The sequence below is a fragment of the Crinia signifera genome, chromosome 3 (genome assembly GCF_055691185.1).
Source record: "Crinia signifera chromosome 3, ASM5569118v1, whole genome shotgun sequence".
Lineage (NCBI taxonomy): Eukaryota > Metazoa > Chordata > Amphibia > Anura > Myobatrachidae > Crinia > Crinia signifera.
Genome location: NC_139219.1, coordinates 21,478,567 through 21,490,632, shown reverse-complemented (window position 1 = coordinate 21,490,632; position 12,066 = coordinate 21,478,567). Strand labels below are relative to the sequence as shown.

The 12,066-nt window shown below is 50.5% G+C and overlaps 1 protein-coding gene across 1 annotated transcript; it reads right to left on the bottom strand.

Moving 5' to 3' along the window:
- Window positions 1–10,012: 10,012 nt before the first annotated feature.
- Window positions 10,013–11,576, bottom strand: LOC146062841 (uncharacterized). The gene is made up of 2 exons (XM_083174847.1): window positions 11,189–11,576; window positions 10,013–10,122 (listed from the first exon to the last, which is right to left on the bottom strand). Exons 1-2 carry the CDS (start codon window positions 11,403–11,405, stop codon window positions 10,013–10,015), a joined length of 327 nt encoding a protein of 108 aa, XP_083030973.1. The 5' UTR covers window positions 11,406–11,576.
- Between the last annotated feature and the right edge of the window lie 490 nt (window positions 11,577–12,066).

The window sequence follows — 12,066 nt, the reverse complement described above, 5'->3', positions numbered from 1 at the left end:
CTCTAGAGCCACCAGGCTCATGTCTAGGGCAGCCCCACCTCTAGAGCCACCAGGCTCATGTCTAGGTCAGCCCCACCTCTAGAGCCACCAGGCTCATGTCTAGGTCAGCCCCACCTCTAGAGCCACCAGGCTCATGTCTAGGTCAGCCTCACCTCTAGAGCCACCGGGCTCATGTCTAGGTCAGCCTCACCTCTAGAGCCACCAGGCTCATGTCTAGGTCAGCCCCACCTCTAGTGCCACCAGGCTGATGTCTAGGTCAGCCCCACCTCTAGAGCCACCAGGCTCATGTCTAGGTCAGCCCCACCTCTAGAGCCACCAGGCTGATGTCTAGGTTAGCCCCACCTCTAGAGCAACTAGGCTGATGTCTAGGTCAGCCCCACCTCTAGAGCCATCAGGCTCATGTCTAGGCCAGCCCCACCTCTAGAGCCACCAGGCTCATGTATAGGTCAGCCCCACCTCTAGAGCCACCAGGCTCATGTATAGGTCAGCCCAACCTCTAGAGCCACCAGGCTCATGTCTAGGTCAGCCCCACCTCTAGAGCCACCAGGCTCATGTCTAGTTCAGCCCCACCTCTAGAGCCACCAGGCTCATGTCTAGGTCAGCCTCACCTCTAGAGCCACCGGGCTCATGTCTAGGTCAGCCTCACCTCTAGAGCCACCAGGCTCATGTCTAGGTCAGCCCCACCTCTAGTGCCACCAGGCTGATGTCTAGGTCAGCCCCACCTCTAGAGCCACCAGGCTCATGTCTAGGGCAGCCCCACCTCTAGAGCCACCAGGCTCATGTCTAGGTCAGCCCCACCTCTAGAGCCACCAGGCTCATGTCTAGGTCAGCCTCACCTCTAGAGCCACCAGGCTCATGTCTAGGTCAGCCCCACCTCTAGTGCCACCAGGCTGATGTCTAGGTCAGCCCCACCTCTAGAGCCACCAGGCTCATGTCTAGGTCAGCCCCACCTCTAGAGACACCAGGCTCATGTCTGGGTCAGCCCCACCTCTAGAGCCTCCAGGCTCATGTCTAGGTCAGCCTCACCTCTAGAGCCACCAGGCTCATGTCTGGGTCAGCCTCACCTCTAGAGCCACCAGGCTCATGTCTAGGTCAGCCCCACCTCTAGAGCAACTAGGCTCATGTCTAGGTCAGCCCCACCTCTAGAGCAACTAGGCTCATGTCTAGGTCAGCCCCACCTCTAGAGCCTCCAGGCTCATGTCTACAGTAGGAGCAAGTTTCATCTTTGCTCCTTTGGTCATGGCTAGCCATGGCTATTCTATTGTTCTCAGCTGCAATACAATACGTATTGCAGCTGAGAACAATAGAATAGCCATGGCTAGCCATTGCCAAGGAACAAAGATGAAACTTGCTCCTACTGTAGGTCAGCCCCACCTCTAGAGCCACCAGGCTCATGTCTAGGTCAGCCCCACCTCTAGAGCCACCAGGCTCATGTCTAGGTCAGCCCCACCTCTAGAGCCACCAGGCTCATGTCTAGGTCAGCCTCACCTCTAGAGCCACCGGGCTCATGTCTAGGTCAGCCTCACCTCTAGAGCCACCAGGCTCATGTCTAGGTCAGCCCCACCTCTAGTGCCACCAGGCTGATGTCTAGGTCAGCCCCACCTCTAGAGCCACCAGGCTCATGTCTAGGGCAGCCCCACCTCTAGAGCCACCAGGCTCATGTCTAGGTCAGCCCCACCTCTAGAGCCACCAGGCTCATGTCTAGGTCAGCCCCACCTCTAGAGCCACCAGGCTCATGTCTAGGTCAGCCTCACCTCTAGAGCCACCGGGCTCATGTCTAGGTCAGCCTCACCTCTAGAGCCACCAGGCTCATGTCTAGGTCAGCCCCACCTCTAGTGCCACCAGGCTGATGTCTAGGTCAGCCCCACCTCTAGAGCCACCAGGCTCATGTCTAGGGCAGCCCCACCTCTAGAGCCACCAGGCTCATGTCTAGGTCAGCCTCACCTCTAGAGCCATCAGGCTCATGTCTAGGTCAGCCTCACCTCTAGAGCCACCAGGCTCATGTCTAGGTCAGCCTCACCTCTAGAGCCACCAGGCTCATGTCTAGGTCAGCCCCACCTCTAGTGCCACCAGGCTGATGTCTAGGTCAGCCCCACCTCTAGAGCCACCAGGCTCATGTCTAGGTCAGCCCCACCTCTAGAGACACCAGGCTCATGTCTAGGTCAGCCCCACCTCTAGAGCCACCAGGCTCATGTCTAGGTCAGCCCCACCTCTAGAGCCACGAGGCTCATGTCTAGGTCAGCCTCACCTCTAGAGCCACCAGGCTCATGTCTAGGTCAGCCTCACCTCTAGAGCCACCAGGCTCATGTCTAGGTCAGCCCCACCTCTAGTGCCACCAGGCTGATGTCTAGGTCAGCCCCACCTCTAGAGCCACCAGGCTCATGTCTAGGTCAGCCCCACCTCTAGAGCCACCAGGCTCATGTCTAGGTCAGCCCCACCTCTAGAGCCACCAGGCTCATGTCTAGGTCAGCCCCACCTCTAGAGCCACCAGGCTCATGTCTAGGTCAGCCCCACCTCTAGAGCCACCAGGCTCATGTCTAGGTCAGCCCCACCTCTAGAGCCACCAGGCTGATGTCTAGGTCAGCCTCACCTCTAGAGCCACCAGGCTCATGTCTAGGTCAGCCCCACCTCTAGTGCCACCAGGCTGATGTCTAGGTCAGCCCCACCTCTAGAGCCACCAGGCTCATGTCTATGTCAGCCCCACCTCTAGAGCCACCAGGCTCATGTCTAGGTCAGCCCCACCTCTAGAGCCACCAGGCTCATGTCTAGGTCAGACCCACTTCTAGAGCCTCCAGGCTCATGTCTAGGTCAGCCCCACCTCTGAGCCACCAGGCTCATGTCTAGGTCAGCCCCACCTCTAGAGCAACTAGGCTCATATCTAGGTCAGCCCCACCTCTAGAGCCACCAGGCTCATGTCTAGATCAGCCCCACCTCTAGAGCCACCAGGCTCATGTCTAGGTCAGACCCACTTCTAGAGCCTCCAGGCTCATGTCTAGGTCAGCCCCACCTCTGAGCCACCAGGCTCATGTCTAGGTCAGCCCCACCTCTAGAGCCACCAGGCTCATGTCTAGGTCAGCCCCACCTCTAGAGCCACCAGGCTCATGTCTAGGTCAGCCCCACCTCTAGAGCCACCAGACAATGTCTAGATCAAATGGTCAACAAAGGAAAAAGGTCAACACATGAAAAGTCTTTTGGTTTCAATGTTGACACTTGAGCACATGGCTCTCGGTCTCGGTAACTAGCTGCGTTCGGCATAATTTACTATTCCCAGTCAACATCTACGTAGATCGTGGGGCATGAAAAACTCATGTTGACCTTCTTCATGTGTTTACCTTTTGCGTATGTCAAAATTTTGTTGCAATGTGGAACTTTTGGTAAAGTTGACCTAGTGCATGTCGACATGTCATCCGAATTACCCTGTGGTATTTCCTATAATTCACTGTATTTGGGGTGAGGATGGACAACCCATTATGCTGTGTAATGTAGCTGGGGCGGGTTTGGGTCGGAGAACACTTTCCCGCTGGCCGAACGTGCAGAAGATTGCAGCTCAATAGAGTGAATATTTTGCAGAGCAATCTTAAAAATTTTGCTCATCTGCAGTTATGCCCTGGAGACACTAATTCTCTGTCACTGCTTCCTTACCTGCTAATCCTTATATGTACTTTGCTATAGCATACCACACACTTGACCTAATAACCCTTTGTGGTTTAGCTAAGCTGCGAAGTTCCCACAGATAATTTACAAAATCATCCCCATAGTAAAGTATAGTGAGCTTTTGACTGACAGGTAAGCAGAGCTCAGCCAATCAGGGTGCTCCCTGATTGGCTGCTGGGTCCCTCAAGTGACAGAAGTCACCCAGGTACCCTGCAAAACATATTATCTATTTAGGAACAAAGTAGATCTGAGATAGACTAATACGGCTTTCACACTGCCAAAACGTTTAAAGAACCAGTATTTTTAAACGGTATTTAAAATGGGTATGAGCCTTCACATTGCAGTAGATTACCGTTTTAAATACCGTTTAAGTACCATTCACATCAGTCAACCCGTTTAATCCGCTGAACACGTTTCAAGGCAGAATGCAAGGGAAAGCCTATCACAGGCCTGGAATCGGTTGTTTTTACTAAATACCGTGGTACTTGTGTATTTTGGCGGCGCCCATCGCATCGCATACCATAACGCATACGATGGTATGCGATGCGACGCGATATCGTACGATAGTGCACGATGGCATACAATTTTCAAATTGTATGCCATTGTACATGGCATACAATGCCATACGATGCGATGCGATTAAACATTGTATAAGCACCCTAATGGGTGCTTATACAATGTTAAGCACCCTAATAGGTGCTTACAATGTTAAATTAACACCCATGCCACCCCCCCACTATAAACGTGAACCCGAAGCGTGGCGAGCGCATCGAGCCCGCGAGGGGCGGCGGTACGCGTCCTACGACCTTTTCATACCCCCACTATCCACGTCGGCGTGGAGTTGAGAATAGAATAGTGTGGTGAGCGCAGCGAGCCACCGAGCCCGAAGCGTGGCGAGTGCAGCGAGCCCCGCGAGGGGACGCGGATACCTGTGAAGCCCGCGAAGGGACGCGATTACCTGTGAAGGTATCCGTGTCCCCTCGCGGGGCTCGCTGCGCTCGCCACGCTTCAGGCTCAGTGGCTCGCTGCGCTCGCCACACTATTCTATTCTCAACTCCACGCCGACGTGGATAGTGGGGGTATGAAAAGGTCGTAGGACGCGTACCGCCACCCCTCGTGGGCTCGCTGCGCTCGCCACGCTTCGGGTTCACTTTATAGTGGGGGGGGGGGTGGCGTGGGGGTGCATTTAACATTGTAAGCACCCATAAGGGTGCTCAAAAGCAATGGCAAAATACCGTTTAACAAGTGCAGTGTGAAAGGGGTATAAGTGCACCCAGGAATTCAGCCAGAATTGTCATTATAATTAAATATAATACCCAAAATAAATTTATATTACAGATGTTACTACAGTTACCTGTTGCCATAAGAAACAGTTGGTTTAACTTCTTGCTCTGACTCCAATTTCAGTAGCGCCCTTGGCAGTCCACTCCTCCACACCATAGCAGAGAGGTGTCTCAGCCAAGTGTAAGGACAAATAGGTACAGTATATGTGCTACAGATTTACTCTGTACTATGAAATGGTAGTGCATGTACATTGGTTGATTATGATAAACTCGTTCCAGGAGAACTGCACTTTCTAAAACCGCACAAAAATTCACCCAGTGGTTTTTGAGATTAGCGCGCTCAGACAGACAGACAGGGACTTTGCTTTATACTATATAAGGATGTAGTCCCAGAGGGTTGCCACGGCACCTGTCAATCACGCTAGTGACACATAAGCATTTACCTGTTCAGTGGCCCCAGTTGGCCCTTGCGAATCCCCTAGGGATCTACCACCTCTTTTCCAATTTTCATTTTGTTCCTTCCAGCACAAGATAAATGCATGTAAATTCCAAATGGAGGGGACCTATTGAGCTCTGTGCTCTCTGCGGCATTCTGGGCAAAGAGCGGAGAAAAGAGTGCGGGAAGCAGCCGCGGTCATTACTAGACACACAGAGGAAATCAGAGCATAAAAGATGAATGCGCTAAGTGCTCTCGTCTTTCATACACAACTTCCTATATGTCTCACTAATTGTGCTGGATTCTCTCTGTAACATATGGAGTTCTCAGCCAAAAACAACATAGGAAAATGAGTGAAATGTCAGCAGACAAATTGCTGGCAGTAATTACCGCTGTCTCTTTGTTCCCAACCCCGGGTGCTAAGCATTGCTGCTCCTCCTGGAGAGAGATCGCATCTCAGCAACCCGAGATCTTACTGGGGCCGCTTTACACAGTTCAAGTCAGGCTGAGGCCTCCAGCTACACGAATACTGTAGCTGGGTTATACACACACAGGAGGGGGACCACCGCTCTCTCCCCGGGGGCCCCTGCTGTTGTCTGCCATAGTGGCAGTGCATGGGAAATTTCAAAAGACTCCAGAGACCAAAATGACCAAAGTTACGTGTTCTAAGTCTGCAAGTGAGCTAGAAAACATTCATAGGTCCTCTCTGTGACCACAAATATGCTTTACAAAAATAACACAAGCGGAGACGCTCACAATGGCTTTTTTTTTTTGCATACATATGGTGACCAATATGTCCTACTTTAGGGAGGACAGTCCTCCTTTTGTAGGTTCTGTCCTCCCTCGAAAAGTGACCTCCTATATTTCCTTCTTTTCGATAGAAGACTAATCTGCAAAACCCTGTATTCGATTGATGCCGAGCTGATCCGTTGAGTGTTGTATGACGTCTTTGTATTTGATAAAATGATTCGTCTGGACTCGGTACAGTGCGGCGAGGACGTGATTATGAGACGCATGCGCTCTGCGCAGCACGGGAGACCTTGATAGAGCGCGCCGCGCACAAGGGGCTTTTGTTAGCTCCATCCTCCCCAGTTTAGTCCCGCCTTGCCCCACCGTGTTAGTATATTTAGGTTTGCTCCTCTCCTCCGGCCATTGCTGCATCTCGCGGAGAAGACGTGCGGAGCAGAGAAGAGGGCGCGTGGTCAAGTGGAAGCTGAGAAAGGTCTATGTGGGCTACATGAGAAGTATTTCAGACATTGGAATGGTTTTAAGAGAGTCTTTTTATAATTTTTAATGCCTCTCCCCCTGATTCACGGCCGCCCTTTTTTACGGGCCATACAAGTTTATCACTGTTAAAAGAGCCCGCTCCCCTTACTTAGACGCTGGTAAATGCAGAACACCCCCCCCCCCTGGCCAACTGCACAGTGATCGGCCTATACCTTCAGCGGGACTTGGAGAGGGCTCCACATGCTGGGAGCCACTGTGGACTTTATTATGCATTTATCATATACTAGTTTATTATAGTTGCATTTCATAAAATATTTCTTTTACTAACAATATATTTTTGTCATTCTTTTCATTGTAAAAAAGTTGGTCACCTTACCATACATCTTCATGTCACAATGAGTGTAAGCCTTGGAGAGAGATACGGCCAAATGTACTAAGCTTCAAAAACTGAAAAAGTGGAGAATGATAAACAACCAGCCAATCAGCTCATAACTATCATTTTTAACCCACCATGTAACATGATAGTTAGGAGCTGATTGGCTGGTTATTGCCACCCTGATGCACCCCCCCCCCCCCCCCGCGCCCCAGTGCAGGGATGCTAATGGATGTTTAAGGGTACACGTCCGTGCGCAAGTAACGTTACTTACCATCAAATGATTCCTCCTAATGTTTCTGGCGCTCGCAGCAATCGTCTGTCCCAGGAGTCACTTGGTGATTTTAAGTGGGATCAGGGCGGGCACTGATTTCATGCGCCCAGCCCTAGCAGGCAAAGGAAGGCCTGTGTTCGCCCTGCCACTCCAAGCGTTTCTACGGGTGCGCCCACTGTTTTGAAACGCCCATGAAACGCCGGGGATCAACCCTGGCACGCCTTCCAGCCTACCAATCAGGCTGCGAGCACCTTGGCAAGTATGACGTTTGCTGAATGAGCTCGCAGCTGAGCCCAGGACATGCGCACTACAGAAAATGGGCATTCGAAACGGCCAGACCATCGGCCAGCATCCGAATTTGGACCTGGCCGAATAGGTCTGTATAGCATACCTCCCAACTGTCACGATTTTAGAGGGACAGTCCCGATTTTCGGGTCCTGTCCCGCTGTCCCACCAGCGGCAGGCATTGTCCCGCTGCGGGGGGTGGCAGTTGGGAGACCCCCCAATCTAGTAGAATAGACGCTGTGCGCATGCGCACAGCGTCTATTCTCATATGAAAATGAGGTCGCGGCTAATTAGCATAGGCCGCACCCTCATTTGCATACGCCCCGCCCCCTTTTCGGAAGCCGCGCAAGTGTCCCTATTTCTTCGCGTCAAAAGTTGGGAGGTATGGTATAGGCCCCAAAGTGTGGCAGGATGCACCAGCGAGGTTTAGTGCAGGACAGCCTGTATCATGGCACGTCATTTCACTGGGGAGGAACCAGCATTTTGGTGTCACACCTCAGAGGGTGACACACAGGTGTGTCCCACACCACTTCTCCCACATAGTGATGCCACTGTGACTCCTTTTACACGCAGCAGGGAACAACTCCTATTGGAGTTTCTGGGCGACATGTATTAAAATGAAAATGAGGTAAAACCCCCGTTTTACCGCATTTTCATATATACTAAAACCCGGCTGCACCGATATCGCCGGGCAGGGTATCGCCACTTTTGGGTGGTGATACCCTATAGAAGCCTATGGGCTTCTTTTTCGCCACCTCCGCCGCAACCCTGCCGCCTGGCCGACCCACCCCTCTCCCCCTCCCTTGGGCTTACCTTCCTGAAAGATTCTTCTGGACCCAGAAGGTAAGCCCTTCCTCCCCCTAGTGAAGCAGCGGACGTCCTTCCAGCTGCAGGGTGGAGGAGATGGCACCGGGGACAGCTTGCTTAGCTGTCCCCGGCATGAGGGGAGAAGTAGGTAGCAAGGAAGTGACGGAGACCCCCGCACACCACAGTACAGGTATCGCGGGGGGTCTCCGACACCGCACAACGATGCCAGCCGCATATGTTAGTACATATGTGCTGGCATCACGGCGGGCAGGCGGCAGAGGGCGGAAATGTATTTTAATACATCCCGCCCTCTGTCCCTGGATGTGATAAATGCCAGCTAAACATACGCACGTTCCGCCGTTACATGTGGAGATAAGACGTTAGAATAAATGGGACCAATTGGAAAATCTTAGTAAATATGTCCCTAAGAGAGTTCATCTAAAGCAGGCATGTCCAAATTGTTGCCCTCCAGCTGGTGTGAAACTACAAGTCCCATCATCCCTTGCCACAGTTTTGCTTTTAGGGAATGCTAAAACTTTGGCAAGGCATGCTGGGATGTGTAGTTTAACAACAGCTGGAGGGCCGCAGTTTGGACATGCCTGCTCTAAAGGAAACACAAATACAGGTGGTAAAGCATTACAGATCAGAAATGATTTGCACACGCTAATTAACCACAGACAACACTGGGCCGCAGTGACTTCTATTACAGAGGTAATGAAACACTAAAGTTCCACATAGCTATCAGAAGTGAAAATACCTCAGATAAGGCTGTGACCGGCGTGGGTGGAGCATGTCCTATACACTTTACACTTCTGGTCAGTAACCCTGTCAGAGCGATTTGCGGGAAGTCAGATGGAGCCTAACGTGGCTGATGAACACAGTCCATCGCATACAGCAATACCTCTGTGTACTGCCAACTCCACCTATCACCAGGCATATCCTCCATGCCATCCTTACATTACTCACATCCGCTCTCATGCGGCGGCACAGGTCAAAAATCAGTCGATGGTAGCTCAACATCGAATGATTTTTCATCCGAAATAAAAATCAGTCAGTGATCATGGCCCTTATTCTGATCGGTGCGGATATTCCCGAATTCTTACGGTGCGGTCCGCACGCCACGCTGTGCGGCGGCGTGCGGGCATCGTCCGTAGAAACGCCCACGTGTCCTCCGCATTCGGACGGACTCACTCTTTAAGAACAGGGCGTGTGTACGGGCGACATACAAACCGTGCGTGTGCGGTGGAAACGTACAGGTTCTTGCACGGTCTTCCCGCACAAGCACGGTCTTACCGCGTCAGAACGTACGGGAAGCTGTCCGTACGCCCCGATGCGAAGTATTTACGCACAATCCAACACTTTTGTACTGAGTACACACAGCGATCACATGACCCACTTAGGCTATTAGGCAACCTCCTGAAAAAGGGATTGTTATCAATTTCAATCTATTAAATGCTCATCTATACTAACCCACATTCCTACTTCATTCATGACACACATTAACCCTTACAGCATGTGACCCTATCATACATCTATATACACTATGTACATTTTGCTTTTTTTAAACATTTTAAACAACTTACACATATACTTTAGCATGTTAGGAAAAAACACTGACAACTTTGAACTTTAAATAAATATTTATTCACAAACAATAATAACAAAAATGAAAATTAATTTTCAGCAACAATTATGCTTTCAATGAGGCTCATCATTTGCCGCATCAGGCCTCGTAGACGAAGGAGGGCCCCACGGCGACCCTCCTCTGCTTGGGCAGGCTCATCTGTGGAGGAAATTCACATTTAAAAATGACTAATGATATTCATGCATACATTTAACATAGTCAAACCTACATTTTAAACATGCATTCTGACAGGTGTGTGTGTATATATATAGATATATATATATATATATATATATATATATATATAAATATATATATATATATATATATACACACATATCTAACTATATATATGAGACATACACCTATACATACATGCATACATACTACATGGAAAGCCTGATTTTGGCCCTCTACCCTTTACTCTGTAGAACACCTCACAGTCATACTGCTCCTTCTCAATCCAAACCCACCCATGACTAAACTCTGAGAAGCATGCCACGCGCTGCACCAATCACAATTCTGCAAACAAAGTTCAGTGTCTGTTATATGATGGAGCCTGGCAGGGGAGTTACACAACTCTCAGGAATGCTCAGTACATTTGTGCAATCAAGCATGGCTTGCCTGCTGATGGTCTGCTCCAGAAATCATTGTCATAATGCCAGTTAGGGGAAGCTGCAGCACTAACCCACTCCCATGCTCAAAAGCATTACTAAGACCAAATCCACACACAATTATGGTGCAAAACATACATGCAGACCGCAGGGGGTGGTTAGCTAGAGGAGGGCCCAGGGGCACTGACCACTTGTTACTCCAGTCTAAGCCACGCCTGGCCATACTCCATTTATGCCATACTGAATCTAGTTTACACAGATCAATCACCAGTAAACTCTACTCACCTATATGAGGCTACAGATTGTATGCAAGCAGCACTGACATGTAACCCTTACATGAGCAAGTCATCACTTTCTTCCAGGATACAGATTAACTACACAGGTTCAGTGGCACTTAAAATCGACCTGACAGCCATCCGCACAACCTGTGTCATTAATATGTGTCCAGGATGAAAGGGATGGTTTGGCCACCCTATCTAACCCCAAAGTGTGTCTGTTGCTATCCAGTTTGTTTTATCACTTTATAGTATTTCAAAAAACAATTGAATCACCAGTGCTACAAAGCAAATAGAAGATGACTAAAGGAATAATTAATCTTTAGGTATACATACCACTTTCCTCCGCCTGCGCCACCTCACAGGCCTCCTCATCCTCCTCTTCAGCTGGTACCACCTCTTCCTCCACCAGCTCCTCCTCCTGTGGCACCATCTCTTCCTCCACAACCTCCTCCTCCTGTGGCACCACCTCCTCCTCCACAACCTCCTCCTCCTGTGGCACCACCTCCTCCTCCACAATCTCCTTCTCCTCTGGCACCACCTCCTCGCCCATCTCGGCAGTGCCCTCCTCCTGGGCCTGGGACGCCTCTGCCTGCTCCCGTGCCTGTCTTGCTCGATCACGGGCTGTGTTTGGGAAAAGTAAAAAAGTGCCAATTAGTGGTAATTTGTATTAAGCCTTATCAACCTATAAATGCAAAGGTTATAAGTACAGATAATTGTACAGGCAAACAGCTCCTCAGTGGCCTTTACAAAACACAGCCTGTAACATGGCAGGTATGCTGTGACATTTGGGCCATTATAAGCATCACAAGCATGAATCCTCCCCAATAACATATTTTATGACCATTACAGGGTGTCAAACAGGAAGTAGCACTCATATATTGTATGCCATGTTTAACTCATGATCAGGCTGGTGACCTTAGTGGATTAAATAATGTCAGGTAAGCAATCATGTCCAAATCCACATTTACTGTTGAAATACTCACATCTAGCAATGCTGGCCCTTATTGATTGAAGCCTCTCTGGCTCCCTGCGCCGGAGGTCGGACCACCGCCGCTCCAGCTGAGCGATGGTCCGCCGCACCTGGGTGCGTGCGTATATCCGGCGGCGGGCCACCGCATAGGCAGAGCGTTTCTGCCTATTCGTTATAAAGGGGCCCGCATGCCCCAGCCTGGTCTCCATAACGGAGACCAGTGTCCTCAGCTCTGCTGACG

Coding starts and splice junctions, on each gene's coding strand:
- LOC146062841 (XM_083174847.1), bottom strand. CDS start 11,405: ATGGGCGAGGAGGTGGTGCCAGAGGAGAAGGAGATTGTGGAGGAGGAG. Junction 10,123..11,188: donor GGCGCAGGCGGAGGAAAGTG/GTATGTATACCT, acceptor TTTCCTCCACAG/ATGAGCCTGCCCAAGCAGAG.